The sequence below is a fragment of the Mobula birostris genome, chromosome 4 (genome assembly GCF_030028105.1).
Source record: "Mobula birostris isolate sMobBir1 chromosome 4, sMobBir1.hap1, whole genome shotgun sequence".
NCBI classification, from domain to species: domain Eukaryota; kingdom Metazoa; phylum Chordata; class Chondrichthyes; order Myliobatiformes; family Myliobatidae; genus Mobula; species Mobula birostris.
The window spans coordinates 35,666,902-35,688,657 of record NC_092373.1 but is presented as its reverse complement, the minus strand read 5'-3'; the positions used below and the strand labels follow the sequence as shown (position 1 = coordinate 35,688,657).

The 21,756-nt window shown below is 40.7% G+C and overlaps 1 protein-coding gene across 1 annotated transcript in view; it reads right to left on the bottom strand.

The window, feature by feature from the left end:
- Positions 1-19,115, bottom strand: part of LOC140196258 (transferrin receptor protein 1-like) — a 57,113-nt gene extending 37,998 nt beyond the window's left edge. Inside the window, exons 1-6 of the mRNA XM_072255147.1 lie at positions 19,039-19,115; positions 11,880-11,937; positions 10,847-11,063; positions 8,770-9,016; positions 4,607-4,750; positions 1,810-1,921 (exon numbers count right to left, since the gene is read on the bottom strand). Of these exons, the coding sequence (XP_072111248.1) occupies positions 1,810-1,921; positions 4,607-4,750; positions 8,770-9,016; positions 10,847-11,063; positions 11,880-11,912 (753 nt within the window). The 5' untranslated portion in view covers positions 11,913-11,937; positions 19,039-19,115. The remainder of the gene's footprint in view (positions 1-1,809; positions 1,922-4,606; positions 4,751-8,769; positions 9,017-10,846; positions 11,064-11,879; positions 11,938-19,038) is intronic.
- Positions 19,116-21,756: the final 2,641 nt, after the last annotated feature.

Here is a 21,756-nt window from a genome sequence, read left to right as displayed (position 1 = left end):
CGGTTGCGGGACCAGGACATAGACGCACAGGGTGGAAAGGCACGATCGGCTGGAACCTGGTGTGTGTCCACCCTTGCCTGGGTGCCGGGTTCACCACAGAGAAACGATCGTATCTGGAAACGGAGGGGTCACGGTCGGTGACCTCAGATGACATCACAAAGGACTCGCCCGAAAGCTGACTGTGAAGGTCTGTGTGTGGAAGCCGTTTTGAATATTCATTCGTTTTGCTCTCTCTCTCCTTCCCTCCACTGTCTGCGAACTGAACTGAACTTTGCGTCACTTGGAAACTGGTCATTTACCCCTAGACAACGATAGAGCTGGATTGATCCTGTTATCTTAATTCTGTGTACATGTGTGTTTATCATTGCTGAACTGTTGCATTTATTATCCTTTTGATTAGAGTACTGTGTTGCTTGTTTCTTTAATAAAACTTTCTTAGTTCTAGTAATCCAGACTCCAACTGAGTGATCCATTTCTGCTGGTTTGGCAACCCAGTTACGGGGTACGTAACAGGTATAAAAAAGACAAGCTACAATTTGAAAAATGAATTATGTATATAATTGAAATACAGAATAAACTCTACCAACATGCACTATAAAACTATGTATTAACTCCTAGTTATCGACAAGAAGAAATCATCCAAAGTACTCTACTGTGTCTTTTGACTGACTGTGTGCAAAGTCCGCGCAGACATCTCATGCAGATAATGGATTGCCTTCATACTTTTGACAACCGCATCCCCCAAATCCTCTCTTTCATTGAGTTATTCAAGATGATTGTCGATACCTTCAAATTCTTCATAGTTCCTAACTTGCTGTAGTAGTGAAATTGTTTCATTTTCACTCCCAGCCATTTCTGGCATCTCCAAGCCTGAATGCTTGACACCACAGTGAGCAAGACAGTTCTGAATTGTCTTTCTGTTTATTTATCACAATTATCAGTGACAAAAATCAAAGATTTTTGAACACACACATAGAACTGCTCACTCCAAGCACACCATAGCATCTAACAGCCACAAAAGTGCACGCGACTGACACTAGTTAGAAACTGTTCACAACAGTCTCCTGCCTCAATTAGGCTGCACAGTATCCCAAATAAATTAAAGGAATCCAGCTATTTTCTCAATAGTTGGCCCAAATAAGTAGCTGCCCCAATTAACTGAAATCCACTGTAGCAGTTAATTATCTCAAACTAAGGAGAAGAAAATTGCTTGCTCTTCGTACCATCACCTTGAGGTCAACCATTATTTCGTACCATCAACTTGAGGTCATCATTATTTAATACAATTCATATTTCAGTTCAGGTTAGATATTCAATTCGTTTGGAGCTGAGTTCGAATGCATGGAAGTACTAACATCCAAACCAAGATTGACTGATAAAGCAGAAAAGTGATTCACCAGTAACTAAGTCCATTGACATTTTTCCTGCAGACTTTAGCGAAAAGGACAAAACTACCACTTCTCCTTCATTGGACAAATCAGATATTCTTTTCTAATTATTACATTAACCAGATACATAGACCCAGGAAACAAAAAAAATGACAGAACCCCAACCCACATTGCCAGACTTTACTAAGCTCTAATTCCCAAGTAAAAGTGGAAACATGAAATGGTATTTTATAGATTTACAGCAGCAAGGGACATCAGTTTGCAAAAGAAAATACACAGTATCTTATGATATTTTGAAAAATTAAGAACTGCTTCCAAATTAGTTAGTCCACCCACAGATCAATACAAGTCTAGAATAAGGGACAAGTTATTGGAATACACTTAATTTAACCACCAAGATTTGAAACAGTTTGACTCTTACCGTGAATGTACCATTTGCACTGTATGGACAATATACGTCTGAATTTTTCACTTCTAAATCTAATTCTCTTGCATTTACACCACCATCAATCCATATTCTATTCGGAGATTTGCTAGAGAGAAATTTTTTTACAAATGATTAGCCAAAATTAATTTTTGTTTAGAGTAATAGTCAATGACTATAATTTAGACCAGAATAAAATCATGATCAAGTATCAGATTTCAGCACTCAGGTTAAACTGTAGCCATAGTAAGATGTCAACTATGCTGGCCATCCAAAATTATACATAGATACATACAGTTACATAGCACGGAAACAGACCCTTCAGCTGAAGCCATCTAAATCTGGGGAACATTTGCACTTATACAAGTACTTGTTTCAACAGAACTCAAATCTTAAGAATTTCAACAAATCACTCCAAAGTTGGGATGTTTTGTGGCAATTTATCCAATGGCTCTGACACAAAATTTCAAGCAGAACACAGGAATATCTATCTGCTAAAACTGAAGAACAGATTTAATGATCCCATTCTATTGAACAGTTTTTAATTTTTATAAACAATCTAGTTATACCTGTAAATTTCATTTCTAATATGTGAATACCAGTGCCTTTCCAATGTTTAGATAGCTTGACTGCCAGCTCAACCAGGTTGCTGTTTAACAGGCTGTCAAAGATTTTTATATTTATCAATGGGAGCCTTTTGAATCTGCAGGGCCTCAGAAGTATCTGTTTTCTTCAGAATGCTTAGAAGGCATTTAAGAGATATACAGAGAATCGAAGGATATGAGCCATGTGCAAAGAGGATTAGGTGTAATTAGGTTAATTAGTTCAACAAGATATCCTGGGTCAATCTGCCTGTTCCTGTACTGCTCTATGATTCCTGCTGAGGAATTTATTTATGCCCCAGTTAACAAATAAATGACTGTTAACTCGCTAACAACAGGAATTCTGCAGATGCTGGAAATTCAAGCAATACACACCAAAGTTGCTGGTGAACGCAGGTTCTCGGCCTGAAACGTCAACTGTACCTCTTCCTACAGATGCTGCCTGGCCTGCTGCGTTCACCAGCAACTTTGATGTGTGTTGACTGTTAACTCGCTGAAAGTTTTAGGTCCATTGAAGTCAAATAGAGGCCAAACTTTTCAAATGCAAGATTCAGTTTTTTTATCTGTGTTCAAATTATCAACTTGTAAAGTCAAACTATTGAGCCTAAATTCAAAGCTAAACCAGTGGTAAGGAAGGCAAATGAAATGTTAGCATTCATTTCAAGAGAATTTGAATATAAAAGGATGTAATGCTGAGTGTTTAAAAGGCATTGGTTAGATTAGATTAGATTCAACTTTATTGTCATCATGCCGAGCACAGATACAAAGCCAATGAAATGCATTTAGCATTTGACCAGAAATGCAAAGAATAGTGTTATTTACAAAATAACTGTGAATAAAAAAAGTGCTACAGCACACAAATATAAAAGTACTGAGACAGTACAATACGGATGCAATACTGCTTAGCGGTGTGATGTGAGGTTCAGAAGTGTCACAGCCTCAGGGAAGAAGCTCTTCCTGTGCCTGCTGGTGCAGGAGCGGAGGCTCCTGTAGCACCTACCAGATGGGAGGAGAGTAAAAAGTCCATGGTTAGGGTGAGATGCATCCGTGATAATGCTTTTCGCCCTGCCCAGGCAGCGTTTATGGTAGATGTTCTCAATGGTGGGCAATTGGGTGTTGATAATCGGCTGGGCAGTTTTCACCACACACTGGAGTGCTTTGTGGTCCGATACGGGACAATTGCCATACCAAACTGAGATGCAGTTGTTGAGTATGCTCTCCACTATACAGTGGTAAAAGTCCGTCAGTATCCTGGGACAGGGGTGAGCTTTCTTCATGCGCCGCAGGAAATAAAGGCGCTGTTGCGCCTTTTTGATCAGTATGGAAGAGTTCAGGGACCAGGTGAGATCCTCGAAAATGTGGACACCAAGGAATTTGAAGCTTGATACACGCTCCACTACATTGAGTAGATGGGGACGCGAGTGTGACTGCTGGCATGCCTGAGGTCCATAATGATCTTCTGGGTATTAAGGGCCAGATTGCTGTCGGCATACCACGCAGCCAGGTGCTGGACCTCATCTAGGGAGGCCATCTCTTCATCCCCTCTGATCAGACCAACCACCGTGGTGTCGTCTGCAAACTTGATTATGGAGTTAGAACCATGTACAGGAATGCAGTCATAGGTGAAAAGGTCAGACCACGTTTGGAGTATTGCAAGCAGTTTTGGGCCTCTAATCCAAGAAAAGATGTGCTGGCATTAAAGGATCATGAGAATGATTCCAGGAATGAAAGGGTTAAGATGTCAGAAGCATTTGATGGCTCTGGGCCTGTACTCGCTGGGCTTTAGAAGAATGAGGGAGCATCTCATTGAAACCTATTGAATATTGAAATGTCAGGATAGAGTGGATGCTTCCTATAGTGGGGGCACAGCCTCAGAATAGAGGGACGTCCATTAAGAAGAGACAGGAGGAGGAATTTCTTTAGCCAGAGGGTGGTGAATCTGTCAATCCGGTGAATTCATTGATACAAACAGCTGTGGAGGCCAAGTCATTGGATATATTTAAAGCAGAGGTTGATAGGTTGATTAGTCAGGGCATTAAAGGTTATGGGGACAACAGTGAAAAAGATAATAAATCAGACATGATGGAATGGCAGAGCAGACTTGATAGGCCGTAAGGCCTAATTCTGCTCTTATGTCTCATGTCCTTTCTGTGTAAATGAAGTTTTCAATGTCATCTTTCCATAGCACTTACCTATTCACCTGTAGTGTTACATAGTGAGTATCAACCCAGGTATTATCCTCATTAAGCATTTTCACGAACTCTCCTTTGACATAACGGGTGTTAGTCAGATCAGCACTGGAACCAGTTTGATGATCACTACTTTCAGAAAGGCGCCTGTAAACAACAGATGCCATAGTCAACAATTTGTATTTACATGAATTTACATCAATAGGAAAATAAATGCAAGTTCAGAAAATGGATGGACAGAACAAATGAGGTACATGTGTAAATTGTAAATGGCCTCATTTGGCTTATTATCTGGAAGGCTTGAAAATGAAAGGGGGTAGGGGGGACTGTTTAAAAGGATGGCATCAATATTATAAGACCTGGTAAACGTAGTCAACTACTTCCATGTGAACTTCAAGGTGAAACGGCGGGAGTTCAGAGCCAATCTGATCCCATAAATGTGAATAAGGACAGCAAGTCTAAAAAATCACGTACATCAAGGGTTCGATCAAGAAATAAATAGAAGCACGTGGTAGGTGAAGGGCAGTAAAAATAGACGAGGCCCTTCAGATATATAAAGAGTAGCTGCTTAAAATATTAAAAGCAAAGGGGAGCCATGAAATATGACTGACAAAGATTAAAGAAGAAAAATCACAATTTTTAAAAAATATATGTACATCAAGAGTGAAAGAGTAAAGGGAAAAATATGGGACCCATTAGCACCAGAAGGGCAATGTGTATGAAGCCAGAATCTGTGGACAATACTTGAAGGGGCCATGAGAAGGCCTTGGTGGGCAGGATTAAGGAAAACCCCCAAGGCATTCTACAAGTATGTGAAGACCAAGAGGATAAGACGTGAAAGAATAGGACCTATCAAGTGCGACAGTGGGAAAGTGTGTACGGAACCAGAGGAAATAGCTGAGGTACTTAACGAATACTTTACTTCAGTATTCACTATGGAAAAGGATCTTGGTGATTATAGTGATGACTTGCAGTGGACTGAAAAGCTTGAGCGTGTATATATTAAGAAAGAGGATGTGTTAGAGCTTTTGGAAGGCATCAAGATGGATAAGCCGCCGGGTCCGGATGAGGTGTACCCCAGGCTACTGTGGGAAGCGAGGGAGGAGATTGCTGAGCTTCTGGCAATGATCTTTGCATCATCAATGGGGACGGGAGAGGTTCCAGAGGATTGGAGGGTTGTGGATGTTGTTCCTTTATTCAAGAAAGGGAGTAGAGACAGCCCAGGAAATTAGAGACCAGTGAGCCTTACTTCAATGGTTGGTAAGTTGATGGAGAAGATCCTGAGAAGCAGGGTTTATGAACATTCGGAGAGGTCTAATATGATTAGGAATAGCCAGCATGACTTTGTCAAGGGCAGTTCGTGCCTTACGAGCCTGATTGAATTTCTTGATGTGACTAAACACATTGTTGAAGGTAGAGCAGTAGATGTAGTGTATATGGATTTCAGCAAGGCATTTGATAAGGTACCCCATGCAAGGCTTATTCAGAAAGTAAGGAGGCATGGGACATTGCTTTGTGGATCCAGAACTGGCTTGCCCACAGAAGCCAAAGAGTGGTTGTAGACTGGTCATATTCTGCATGGAGGTCGGTGACCAGTGGTGTGCCTCAGGGATCTGTTCTGGGACCGTTACTCTTTGTGATTTTTAAAAATGACCTGGATGAGGAAGTGGACGGATGGGTTAGTAAGTCTGCTGATGACACAAAGGTTGGGGGTTTTGTGGATAGTGTAGAGGGCTGTCAGAGGTCGCAGTGGGATATTGATGGATGTAAAACTGGGCTGAGAAGTGCCAAATGGAGTTCAACCTGGATAAGTGTGAAATGGTTCATTTTGGTAGGTCAAATATGATGGCAGAATATACTATTAATGGTAAGGCTCTTGGCAGTGCGGAGGATCAGTGGGATCTCGGGGTCCGAGTCCATAGGACACTCAAAGCAGCTGTGCAGGTTGACTCTGTGGTTAAGGCGGCATACGGTATGTTGGCCTTCATCAATCGTGGAATTGAATTTAAGAGCCGAGAGGTAATGTTGCAGCTATATAGGACCCTGGTGAGACCCCACTTGCAGTACTGTGCTCAGTTCCAGTCACCTCACTACAGGAAGGATGTGGAAACCATAGAAAGGGTGCAGAGGACATTTACAAGGATATTGCCTGGATTGGGGAGCATGCCTTATGAAAACAGATTGAGTGGACTCGGCCTTTTCTCCTTGGAGTGATGGAGGATGAGAGGTGACCTGATAGAGGTGTACAAGATAATGAGCGGCATTGATCGTGTGGATAGTCAGAGGCTTTTTCCCAGGGCTGAAATGGCTGCCACAAGAGGGCAGTTTTAAGGTGCTTGGGAGTAGGTCCAGAGGAGATGTCAGAGGTAAGTTGCTTTTTAGGGTCTTTTAAGAGACTTTCGGATAGGTACATGAAGCTTCGAAAAACAGAGGGTTATGGATAACCCTAGTAATTTCCAAGGTCAGGACATGTTCGGCACAACTTTGTGGGCTGAAGGGCCTGTAGTGTGCTGTAGGTTTTCTTTGTTTCTATGATTTCATTTCATTTGTATTCACCAACAGAAAACCATTGTAGTTGAAGATTTCAGTTATGACAGCGAAATTCAAGAGCATGTTGATAAAAAAATTATGGGGGGGGGTCTGATATAAAGTGTACAAAACTGAGATGCACTGGTAGGTAAATAATGATGAAGGCGATTAAAATCAGAGGGCACAGTTTTAAGGAAGTAATAAAAGATCTTGAGAGGATCAGAGGAAGACATCTTTTCACCTTTGCACTGACCACAATCAGGAATGCACTGCTTAAGATGGTGGTAGTGGCAGATAACCATATAACAATTACAGCACAAAAACAGGGCATCTTGGCCCTTCTAGTCCGTGCTGAACTCTTATTCTCACCTAGTCCCACCAATCTGCACTCAGCCCATAACGCTCCATTCCTTTCCTGTCCATATAGCTGTCCAATTTAACTTTAAAGGACAACATCGAACCTGCCTCAATCATTTCTGCTGGAAGCTTGTTCCACACAGCTACCACTCTCTGAGTAAAGAAGTTCCCCCTCATGTTACCCCTAAACTTTTGCCCTTTACCTTTCAACTCATGTCCTCTTGTTTGAATCTCCCCTACTCTCAATGGAAAAAGCCTATCCACGTCAACTCCATCTATCCCCCTCATAATTTTAAATACCTCTATCAAGCCCCCCTCAACTTTCTATGCTCCAAAGAATAAAGACCCTACTTGTTCAATCTTTTCTCTGTAACTTAGGAGATGAAACCCACGCAACATTTTAGTAAATCTCCTCTGTACTCTCTCAATTTTATTGACATTTTTCCTATAATTCGGTGACCAGAACTGTACACAATACTCCAAATTTGGTGTCACCAATGCCTTATACAATTTCAACATTACATCCCAACTCCTATACTCAATGCTCTGATTTATAAAGGCCAGCATACCAAAAGCTTTCTTCACCACCCTATCCACATGAGATTCCACCTCCAGGGAACTATGCACCATTATTCCTAGATCCCTCTGTTCTACTGCATTCTTCAATACCCTACCATTTACCATGTATGTCCTATTTTGATTAGTCCTACCAAAATGTAGCACCTCACATTTTTCAGCATTAAACTCCATTTGCCATCTTTCAGCCCACTTTTCTAACTGGTCTAAATCTCTCTGCAAGCTTTGAACGCCTACTTCATTCTCCACAACACCACCTATCTTAAATACTTGCACAACTCTTATGAAACGTTTGATGAGGACTTGAATCACCAATACAATGGTAGGTTAACAATGAAGTACAGGTAAATAGAATTTGTATAGAAAGGTACTTGGTTGGTAGGACCACAATGGGCCAAAAGGGTTTGGTTCTATGCTATGGGACTCTGACTCCATTGCCTATGACTTTTAAGTGTGGAATATAAAAAAATTGTAAGGATATGGGCTTTGCAGTCAAGACTAGCAACTATTGTCCATTCCCAATAGTCTTCTAAGGAAAAAGCAGCCTTCTTAGCAACTGCAGACCTTTAGAGGAGTCCTGCAAGTTAGAAAAGATCCGAACTCTCATATTATTGCTTAATGCATATTCTGAAAGCTGGGAAATGTCTATGCATTCAAGCCAAGCTCAAGTAATTAAACTTTACGATAACAAAATAGCTGCTTACTGAACATTAGTCTCCAAATCAGAGCTGCCAAGATAATCTTGAAGCATTTTCTTAAGATCAGAGAAATGGAGTACCGAAACCTCTTCATAGTCCTCATTAAGATCATTGGTATCTTCTTCATCATTAGAAAATGCTTCTGTAGATTGTGCGGTTTGAGCACCTGATGTACCTGATGTACCTGGTGTACCTGGTGTTCCTGGTGTTCCTGGTGTTTGACCTCGAAATGCTAGATAACCAACCAGAAATCCTGAGAAGCAGAATAATACAACATTTATTCTGTACGAGTGGAATTGCATATTACAAACGTAGATAGAACTCATAACATTCCATTTTCCGGAAGAAAAAATATTTACTGTGGTGCTTTCCATTCAATTGTGCATTTTTAGCCAACTGTTTTACTGATGACTGCTTAGTACTCATGGTATTATTTTGAATGTAACAAGTCCATATAATAATAGCACAAGTTCATTCTGAACACTTCTTTTGGGTGTATGATCAAAGTCGAATCTCACTGTCATGTTTCCCCTTGCGTCAATAAGCATTTCAGTTAAAGGGCACAAAAAATTTCTGTCCATCACTTAAGCAGCAAGACTGCAAAACGCAAGTATTAAACAAGTGATCTCACAATCAACAGCTCTGCAAACCTATCACACAGAGTTCAAAGTTGTTAACACTAAAAACAACCCCATTCTCACAAATGGCAGATACCAGGAAGGTTTAAGGAATGGGAATGTCTGAAATTTTGTAGCTGAAGATTTGAGGTGCTTAAAGGGCCTAGAGTCAGAATCAATTACTAAGTTGTACAGCATAAAAATAGATCCTTCACCTCACCTTGTCCAATTTGCCCACTATATCCACCTCCACTAATGCCACTGCTACAGTAATTCCATTTACCTGTATTAGGTCCATAGCTTTCACTGTCTTCATAATTCTAGCACTTGTCTAAAAGCTTCTTAAATATTGTGTATTCTGGTGAATGGAGGGTATTTTTCAGTTTTCAAAATTTTCTCCATTCCATCTTAAATGCATGAATTCACTTAAGGATGTAACTAGCAAAACAGATCAAGGGAACCTGTTGATGTGGACACGCTAGAGGCAGGAAACATGTTCCCGATGTTGGGGGAGTCCAGAACCAGAGGCCACAGTTTAAGAATAAGGGGAAGACCATTTAGAACGGAGTTGAGGAAAAACTTTTTCACACAGAGGGTTGTGGTTCTGTGGAATGCTCTGCCTCAGAAGGCAGTGGAGGCCAATTCTCTGGATTCTTTCAAGAAAGAGTTAGATAGAGCTCTTAAAGATAGCGGAGTGAAGGGATATGGGGAGAAGGCAGGAAAAGGGTACTGATTGTGGATGATCAGCCATGATCACAGTGAATGGCAGTGCTGGCTCGAAGGGCTGAATGGCCTACTCCTGCACCTATTGTCTATTGGACTTCCAAATGGCATTTGACAAGGCGCCACATAATAGACTGAGGTAGAAGTGCAGTATTTGTGGTATTGGATGAAGTGTATTAGCTGGGCTTGAAAATTGGTCCACAGAGGACAGAATTGAAATAGACGAGTCCATTTCCACTTGTTAGAATGTAATTAGTGAAATATGCCACAGATCAATTCTTGAATCACGGTTATCTACTATTTATGTTGATGACTGACACAAGGAGGCAGGATACATGGCATCAAAACTTATTGACAACATGATAAAGAGAAGGAAAGGCAAGCAGTGATGAATTAATACAAACTTTGCAATAGAATACACACAGTCATGCAGCAAGGAAATGGTACCTTTGGTCCATCTAGTCAACAATGTCATCAAACCCCATTTGCACTATTTCTATTCTACTCCCCTCATGCCCCCATACTACCATTTACCAACATATTGAAAAGGCAATTTTGTGTCAATTAACCTAGCAACCCACATCTTTCAATGAAATTTAAAACACAAATACACGTTGTTTCAGTAATTGTGAATTCCTAACAGCAAATTACAAATCACAGACATTAATAACAAAAACTACAAAATATACATGGTTCGGAAGGGAAGAGGAAAACAAGCATCACATAGAAAAAGCCATTCTTACCTATTGTAACAAAGAAAAGAGCAAACACCACATTTTTCATGATTCCTTTATATCTGTTCTGAGGTTTCTGAATGCGAGTCTGCATGCCATCAGGCATTCCGTCTCCCATTTCCTCATCATTTTCAGCATCTGCTGCTTTCATTTCAACTCTGCTCATATCTCCATCTGCTTGACGTGTTAGACTAAAACGAGTATATGATCTTAACTCGCCTCCAAACTAAATGCAAATTAAACGGTTAATGTCATCAATGTAACAAACTGAAAATAAATTTAAATCATGTAAATAATAAAGAACAGGTCAAATAGCCTGGACTACACTTACATTCACTATATGACCCAATTCTCTACATTTTCACTTTCCCAACCTAATGCCCATTTCTCTCACATTCCCTTCTGTATCCAAAGATCACCCCATCTTCAATCTTACATATACTCGGTATCTTAAGCATTTCCAGTTAGTTAGCGACAAGACTCCCAAACATTGACAACTTTTCAAGTAAGGAAGCTTGTTCCAGTGCTAAGTGGTCATCCCTTAACCTGAGATTTTGCTGCATAGTTCTCAATTCTAAAGCCATGGAAAAGTGCCCTCAGTATCTCATTTTTTTTTTTAAAACATCTGCACACAAGGGCAACCGTAACTTTTCCTCTTTGGGTACTTTCTTTACAGCATCATCCTCAAAAATTTTTAAAACTTATGCACATGCAAAATTCACTAATTAAAACCGGTTAGTTCAATTGTAACATGTAGTAAAAGAAAAAACACTTAATAGCTAAGATAAAATAACATGAAGAGGAGAGCACAGTTCAAACAAGATCTTGCAACTTCACAATTCCTTTGCCGTATATTTATCCTAGGACATCAGATCAAATGGCATGACCCATATTAATAAACTTGTGATATAATCCAATTAGCAACATTATATCTATTCTCCTTCCCAATTGTTGCCAAAATTGTGATCAATTGCCAACCTTCAACAGAACGAGACTAACTGCATCACCATACCACAAACTAGGCACCAAAACAATTACTTACAAAATTAGAAATGGCTGTTCTAATATTATCCATTCAGATTATCTTCAGAAACTGTTACCTGAAAGAAAATGAAAGTTACCAAATAAATGACAGTAGTCCAAGATCCAATACCTTCTAAAAGTTCAAAGTAAATTTATTATCAAAGTACACACATGTCACTACATACAGCCCCAAGATTCAATAACAGTTACTACCCATCAACCATCAGGCTCTTGAACTGAAGGGGATATCTAAACTCATTCAATTTCTGGTTTTCCCACAACTGACTGTCTCACTTTAAGGATTCTTTCCCCTGATATTTTGTATTCGTTATTTATTGTTATTTGAATTTGCAGTTTGTTGTCCATTAATCATGTTTACAGTTACTGATCAGTAAATTTGCTAAGTATGCTCACAGAAAAATAATCTCAGGGTTGTATGTGGTGACATGTATGTACTCTGATAATAAATTTTACTTTGAACTTAGACTTGTTTTCTTGCGGGCATACTCAGTAAGTTCAATAACCATAATAGAATTAATGAAACACCAAATACAACAGAGTGCACAATCGGTGTGCAAGAGACAAACTGTGCAAACACAGAAGATAAAAAATAAGCAATAAACATTGAGAACATGAGAGTCCTTGAAAGTGAATCTATAGGTTGTGGGAACCTCGAAGTTTGTAGATGATACGAAGATAGGTGGAGTGGTAGGTAGTGCAGGGGAAGGAATGTGATTTCAGCAGGACTTAAGACAAATTGGAAGAATCAGCAAAAAAGTGGCAGATGGAATAGAGTGTTGGGAAATATATGATACTGCAGTTTGGTAAAAGGAACAATAGTGCGGACTATTATCTAAAATGGAGAGAAGCTTCAAACATCAGAGGTGCAAGACTCCCAGAAGGCTAAATTACAGGTCAAATCTGCAGTACAGAAGGCAAATGCAATGTTGGTATTTATTTCAAGGGGAATAGAAAATAAAGGCAAGGGGAGCCTTTACAAGACACTATTCAGGCCACACTTGGAGTATTATCAACAGTTTTGGACTCCGTATCTCAGAAAGGATGTGTCGTCATTAGAGAGAGTCCACAGGAGGTTCACGAGGATGATTCCGGGAATGAAGGGGTCAACACACGAGGAGCACTTGGCAGCTTTGGGCCTCTACTCACTGGAATTTAGAAGAATGTGGGGGGGTAGGGAGAAGATCTCAACGGAAATCACCGAATGTTGAAAGGACTAGATAGGGTGAATTTGGAGAGGATGTTTCCCATGGTAGGGGTATCCAGGACTAGGGGGCACAGCCTCAAAATTGACAGGCAATCTTTTAGAACAGAGGTAAAGAGAAATTTTTTTAGCCAGTGAGTAGTGAATCTGTGGAATGCTCTGCCAGTCTGCAGTGGAGGCCAAGTCCATGGATATATTTAAAGTGAAAGTTGGTTGTTTCCTGATTGGCCAGGACATCAAAGGATACAGCAAGAAGGCAGGTGTATGGGCTTTAGTGGGACCGGGATCAGCCATGATGAAATGGCAGAACTTGATGGGCTGAATGGCCTAAATTTGCTCCTATGTCTAATACACTCTTCATCTCATGTTCTAATGTTTTATCCAATGTATTTATAGCTATATGAATCATTGTTCCTTTCCATGCCTTGTGACGTATTGGGTGACAACCTTGCAATTTCTTTAGCATTTGTCTGCTTTTTATGAGACCATGTTGCTAGCTCAATACTCAACCCAGCACGGATGGAAAGTGTACAAACAGCCAGCCGTATCTGAACCCGAGACCACTCGTCTCGAAGTCCGGTGCAGATGCCACTACTCCACTGACCAGCTTATACGAATCATATCAAAAGCCAAATTAGAACCAAAAGATTTGAAACAAAAATTGTAAATCTGTAAGACAGGCAAAGGTGTCGAAAGGAGAAATCCAAGTGATTCAGCAGATTTCCTTTGAAGAAATTAACAATGCCAGGCTGCACAGTAGTGGGTGTGCGTGTGTTTGACACTTCAAATAAATATAGCTCCATTGAGTAAAACATGCTGTGCAATGCTACAAGGCAAAGCCCTTCCCCATGTAGAATTCTGTGAAACAGCCCTACCTCTTTAAACAAATACAGCTTTTGATTTTATCAGATATTTACTGAGTGCAATTTAAAAAAAAATGAGTACAAGTGGAACATTCATGTAAAAGGATGGGAACCACTAATGTAGCACTTTTAGCAGCATCAAATAGAAGCAAATCTTTAGGCCAAGGAGCTCATCATTCTCATCTAATTTCAGAGGGATCCGATTACTAATTGAAGGACAGACTTAAAAGGCAGCTCATACCAAATCAAATGGCAAGCAGCCCAGTGGAAGTCTTGTGCCTCAAGTTCTAACATATCTCATGCATTGGGGATGCAAGTCAAATTTCAACTTTGAAATAATATGCTTTAAAAAAAAATGTTCTTGATGCATTAGCAGCAGTTAAATCCAATCCTGGTATCCAGTACTTGGCTCACTGTCTTCCCTGAAAAGCTATAAATGGATTGAATGGTAGTCCCATAATTGATGGCCTTCCTTTACCATAGAGACAATTTGTTATAATTTCCTCTCAAATATTCAGAGTTTTGCACAAATACAGTCTCTGATCTCAAAGATGCAATGTTAGAAAATAGTCAAGGATATGTCTCAAACAAATTATGGATTATATATAGACTCCAGTAATGTTTTAGTTTCTGAACTAAAATCAAATTACTGAACTGCAAATTGTCCTTTACATTAATCTAACAAAAATGAAAGAGTCATTCTGCAATAGCAAAGGCAAAATCTGTACTTTCTTTACAGTAGCAATTTTCAATAACTAGCCTGCAAAGCACGGTGTGAAATCACACTGGTCTTTTTACAGTCTGTTACTTTAAGGAAACGGGCAGAAAAGGTGATCCTCCATCCCAAGCTCAGGGCTTGAAACATTTGTAGAATTTTCACAAATGCTCACACTAATTAAGCAGTCTATGTTTGCAGTAGGAAATATGTTCAGACAACATATATCAATCACCTATTTCACCCAACTTGTGCCAAAATATACTGGTACTTCCAACCAAACAGAACAACTGGACCATTTTCAGCACTGTAGACTGCTACAGTTCAAAGTATCAAGGGCAGTGAGGAATAAGGACCATGTCCAATTTCACATATAGGAATGTAGTGTACAAAAGATGGTGAATTCAACACAAAAATCATTAATTACCCTCTTGAAGAAGAATATCTTACATAGGCCATCGTATTTTCAGAGATCTACTAAATGACATCACAGACTGCAATTGTTAGCTGACAGACCAAAGGAATAACAAATGAAAATTGTGACAGTTTCCAAATAAAATAAACCACATCTCTAAACCTGGCAGCTATTTCTAAAGAATTGAATGGCACTGAAGTAATTTACCGTGCACTTACCAAGAAGTCTAGAATTTTTAAAATAATCAAGTACTAAAAAAAAATTTCAAAAGTCAAGCCCCTAATTTCTTCTTTTTAAAAAATCTCTTTTCCGCATGTGAAATTAAAATCATAATTCTAAATTAAAAACATTTCCTTAGTTAGACCTTACACTCAAGTTACATAATTTGTCTACTGAGATTCCAAATACCCATAAAGGACACTGCACACTTCCACTACCTGCATTAAATAGCAAAGGAGCAAACTGACAAGGGCAAGTAAGTCTTACCTAAAGAGAGGTGCTATTGAATGGTTACAGGAATTTTTGGACCAAAAAATGTTCTGAAATTGCTTACGGTAGCTGCAAAATTGAACACACCACAGAAATTGCCAATAATCTGGTGCTTCATGCTAAAGAAACAATACTGAAAAGTTCAATGGAACCTAGAGGAAAAATCATAGGAGCACATAGACAAGATTTTAGATTAACATACAATAAATAATGGCACTACCTACACTAAAGCAAGGGAGCACACACCTGGTCTGCAAACTCTGTTTTGTTGTAGACTTGAATATAATCTTCTATAATTCATAACATCATGAACTAAATCAAAGCAACACTGCACAATAGGTATAACCATTGGCAGTACTTACAGGAGGTGCTGACTGAAGGTGGTGACATCTATCAAGTCATTCACATGTGTCATGCCACCTATTGGCAGCTATCATTGGACAGGAGGTAGAGAAGCTTGAAATCCCATACTACCAGGTTTGAGAACAGCTTGTTACATACACCTGTTAGGGTGCATTCTCCAGTTACCTCATAAGGTAACCATAGCCTTCAGCCAGGAGCAGATGTCGTCAGGTGGTTCCCAACCTTCACCGAGTGTTTCGACCCTTAACCACGACACTCTCCAGCTGGTGGGCTGGCAGTGGTGGCCAAATCACTACCCATCTGCTCCTGGCTTCCAGCTTCCCTCCTCTCGCCTATTCCAAATCCAACAAGAGGCTCGTTCTGCCTCTTCCCCCATCCGATGAGCTGCTTGTTTTTTGCTCCTTTCGTCCAGGCCCAAATCAAGTCAGTCACATCCGTGTCATGCCACCTATTGGCAGCTATCATTGGACAGGAGGTAGATAGTCATAGCCATACTTTATTGATCCCAAGGGAAATTGGTTTTCGTTACAGTTGCACCAACCAAGAATATAAATAAAGCAATATAAAACCATAAAGAATTAAATAGTAATATGTAAATGCCAGGAAATAAGTCCAGGACCAGCCTATTGGCTCAGGGTGTCTGACCCTCCAAGGGAGGAGTTGTAAAGTTTGATGGCCACAGGCAGGAATGACTTCCTGTGACGCTCAGTGTTGCATCTCGGTGGGATGAGAAGCCTGAAATCCCACACTTCCAGGTTTGAGAACAGCTAAACCCTAATCGCTATAGTTTAGCAAGAGTATGACCATTAATCACCTTGCATTAAAATGGGCTCTTTTTATATTAAAACTATTTATCAGTATAAACTGTGTATTTCTTGTGAATTCTGCTTATATGATGCAATGTACCTGTGATGCTGCTACAAGTAATCTTTTTTTTACTGCATTGTGCATAGCTCCATGTGCTGGACAATAGATCATTTTGACTTTGCACTGTTACATTAAGGCTTAGGCATTTGGAATTGGTGTGGGATGTTCCTCCAAGCTGATGAGGCATTATGATAAATTTAGAGTACATCAAAACAAACCATAATTAATGGCCACAGACAAGTTGTGTATAGTACTGACCAGTTGCTATATACTTTAAAGAGTATGTCACTTGGCTCTTTGAGCTTTTGCCATTATTCAACAAAATTATGGCCGATCAAATACCACTTTTCTCCCGTATCCTTATGATATCCTAAAAAAATCTATAGCTCTCTGCTTTAAATGCAATCAATAACTTAACCTGCATAATCCCCAGTTTGGAGGATCTCAAGTATTTTACAAGTGCAGAAATTTTTCATTTTTTCTGTTTAAAATGGCAAGCTTCCTTTTCCGAGATTGACTTCTTATTCCACACTCTTAGCTGTGGGATAGATCCTCTGCATATCTATCCCGTTGAGCTAATTATTTTCAACGCTTCAATGAGATCATCTTCAATTCTTTCAAACGCGGGGGGGGGGGCGGTCTAGTTTGTGACAAAGTTGCAATCTCAGATAATCTGATAAACCTTCACTGCATTGCTTCTATATCTTCAAATTAATCTTCAAAATACATTTTGTTGACCTGCATACAAAAAAAATTACACAACCTGAGCAAAAAAAAAATTTGGGGTTGGGGTACTTTGCTTCACCGATTAGAGCACCTATAAACAAAAGGTACTTGAACTATACACACCTGGGGTGGGGAGAAAGATCCCTACTGAAAGACCAAATGAAATACTTATACTTTTCCATACAGAGGTACCCAAACTATGTTGAAGTCAGAATCTAAAAAAGTAATTAAATTAGAGTGCCTATAGATGTCATTCCATATAATTACAGTCCAAGTCTTTAACCATCGGACTCTCAAGTCAAGCAACACACATCAAAGTTGCTGGTGAACGCAGCAGGCCAGGTAGCATCTCTAGGAAGAGGTACAGTTGACGTTTCAAGCCGAGACCCTTCGCCTGCTGCGTTCACCAGCAACTTTGATGTGTGTTGCTTGAATTTCCAGCATCTGCAGAATTCCTCGTGTTTGGACTCTCAAGTCAACCAGGTATCAAAGTCAACTGCTGAAATTTTGGCGCGCTGTTCACCGAAAGGTAATGAAGCAACTGTCGCTGTCGCACGACAGGCTTCAGGGATTTTTTTTCAAAAATCTTGATTTAACCATAATTGAAGTTTGAAACTGAAAACAAGGGATTTACCCGCATGTGTTTAGTTGTTGTTCACTGAAATAATAAAACCCTCGACTAAAACACAGACTGAAAAACTAGAGATTCCCCACTATTAGCGAAAAATACAATTTAGGATTAAAAGTTGTTTCTTTCTTTAGTACGCAGTCAAACTGCAACGCTCAAAGTAGTGAATCAGCGTTAAGCTTGATAGAATCTGCAAATGATTTCCAACATTGGCTAAAATCATACAGTTAAATGAAGCATACATAGCAATAACTTAAAGAACACTTTTCATACAATCGATGTAATTTTAAGTGCTTTACAATGCGGTGAGTTGTTCCTGCTCTGGCCATTAATCAAATAAATCGGAATGGTGGCAACGTAGGTGATGCAATCGATTTCTTGCTTTAGAAGGCAAAGCCCTAACCCTCTTCCAGATGATCGATCTTGCATCTTGCACCTGCGCCATCGACGCGTTAATATCACACCATATTACGATACGCCGGACCATATTTTAAAAATTAAAAAGCGAACTATCTCATTCATCTAACCTTGAACGGTTAAAGCTAAAAGGAACCATACACACCGTCAGGAAATGGTCAGATAGGTATTTGCTGAGGATTTTCAACCCCTAACGGTAACCAGCGACTAAATATCAAAAAGAGAGGGGCGGTGGGGGAGGGGTTCCTGTCCTGATGCGCCTGAGGCTGTAACTTCCCCACTTCCCACTCTCTTGTCACTGCGGCTCCGACTACCGCATGGTGCCCCAAGCCCAGGCCCAACAACCGACGGTCCGCAATTTAGCCCAAAGCCCGGCTCTCCCGCCAGACTCAGGCCAATCCCAACGCAGCACAGGCTCCTGCCACTGCCCCAGGAGCTGCGCTGAGCCGGAGAGTCAGAAGCCAGCTCCTTACCGTCCGTAGGTCTCTTCAGCTCCTCCAAAGACACGACCTTCAGCGACACGCGCGGTCGGAAAGGAAAGTGCCGGATGTGACGTCTCAAAGGAGGGGGAGCATTCCGGAGTCGTCATAGAGACGGCACGAATCTGCCCTTCAGGCCGCCAAGCCTTTGTCGACCTTATCTAACTTTACCCTGATCCGCGTTATTAACCTTATCTAACTTTACCCTGATCCGCGTTATTATTCCCATATCTCAATTGACTCCCGCAGATTCAGCTCCACTTATTACATACGGGGGAGGGGGGGGTTGCAGCTGTCAGGTAAACCCCCTCCCTGCAACCATCACGCTTTGGAGTTATGGGAGGCTTGTTCATAAGGAGAACGTGCAAATTCCATACAGATAGTGCGTCCCGGGGGTCCACACCAAACTGGGTGGCTGGAGCTGAGGTGGGGGTTCTACCACCGAAATGGTATTGAAAACTTGGAGGACTTGCGTTGGGAACACAAGTATAAGTGGCAGATCACTCTCCAAAAACTCCCCACCTGCCACTTCTGTCAGCACCTCTTTCTTTCCCCGTCTGTGGAAGAGTCCGCAGTTCCCTCTGGCCTCATCAATCATCTCAGAACCTGCAGAACTGGAAAGTCAGCAAGTCAACCTTGATCAGGAAGGATTACTTAGGGATTATACTAAAGCTACAGTGGAAGTCTCACAATAAATAGCACACTCACCTCTGACTGATCTCACAGTGGGATGCTTCAGTTCATGACTGCAATGGTAGAAGTAATCACTACATGTATAACCATATAACAATTACAGCACAGAAACAGGCCATCTTGGCCCTTCTAGTCTGTGCCAAACTCTTAACCCTATCCTAGTCCCACTGACCTGCACTCAGCACACAACCCTCCATTCCTTTCCTGTCCACATATCTATCCAATTTAACTTTAAACATCAACATAGAACCTGCCTCAAACACTTCTGCTGGAAGCTTATTCCACACAGCTACCACTCTCTGAGTAAAGAAGTTCCCCCTCATGTTACCCCTAAACTTTTGTCCTCTAATTCTCAACTCATGTCCTCTTGTTTAAAACTTCCCCAGTCTCAATGGAAAAAGTCTAACCACGTCAACTCTATCAATCCCCCTCATAATTTTAAACACCTCTATCAAGTCCCCCCTCAACCTTCTATGCTCCAAAGAATAAAGACCTAATTTGTTCAACCTTTCTCTGTAACTTAGGGAATGAAACCCAGACAACATTTTAGTAAACCTCCTCTGTACTCTCTCAATTTTATTGACATTTTATTACATCATCCTCTTGAAGACGAAACTTTTTCACACCCACTGCATCAGAGTCAGGGTAGATCTGAAAGTTGAAAACTGGACAGCCATGCAGCAGAAATGTATATTTCAAACACAGAGATTACAACCTTTGTTAAGGATAGTTAGGGAAGGCAATAATTGCTGCCCTTACAAATGATGCCCTAATGTCCAAAAATGAAAAAAGCAAACCCCAACTCTACCACCCAAACTAATCTTTACCAAAATACCCTCAATATATATCTTGACCCCAAATCCCTGCCAACAGTACCCTCTCTTTTCTCAATCCTTACCCCTCAATGAAACTTCTCAAATCCTCAAAACTCACCCTATATTTCTCCATACATCATTCCTACAAAGCTCATTCCCCACTCTTCAACATATCATCATTACCTTCAGCTCCAATTCCTGTTCCTCAGTGCAAACCTCCCTTCAATATGCCATCTCTAGTCAAACCTGAATGATACTATCCACACTTAGGCAAACTCCTGTCCAAATCACAACCTTCCATATTAAATATACACTTCCCATCTCAAAACCTTAATCCACAGCTCCCTCTTTTTTTGGCATGTGCCTGCGTGTACGTGCATCGGTGATGATGCCTTTTTCATGGCTTTTATAAGGCACGGAGCGAGAGAGAGACTGTGTAGCGCGCCATTCCTCACACAGATATTTTCGCAGTATTTTTCCTTTTACTTTACGAGATCAAGTTGCGATCTTGACAGTCAACCCGGCATGGATGGAAAGCGTACTCGGGAGTGGACCTGACTGCTTTCAAACCCGGGAACCTCCGCTCCCGGGTCCGACGCCGATGTCACTGTGCCACCAGCCGGCCCTATACCACAGCTCTCAATACACCCTCTTCACTCCTTGCCATACCTTCCTCATCTCAAAGCCTCAACCTCTCACGGTTTCTGAAATTACACTCCCTTCTCAAGTATTGCATACAGTTCAGGTCACCCCATTATAGGAAGGATGTAGAGGCTTTGAAGAGGGTGCAGAATAGGTTTATCAGGATGCTGCTTGGATTAGAGAGCATGTGCTATAATCAGAGGTTGGACATATTTGGGTTGTTTTCTCTAGAGCAGTGGAGTCTGAGGTGAAATCTGATCGAGGTTTATATGATTATGAGAGGCATAGACAGAGTAGACAGACAGTATATTTTTTCCCTCATGATTGAAATATTTAATACCGGAGGGCATACATTTACATAGAAATATAGAACATAGAAAACCTACAGCATAATACAGACCTTTCGGCCTATAACGCTGCATAAAAACTTACCACTTTCTGTGCAAAAAACTTATCCCTAACATTTCCTCTGTACCTACTTCCAAGCACCTTAAAACTGTGCCCTCTCATGCTAGCCATTCCAGCCCTGGGAAAAGGCCTCTGATCATCCACACGATCAATG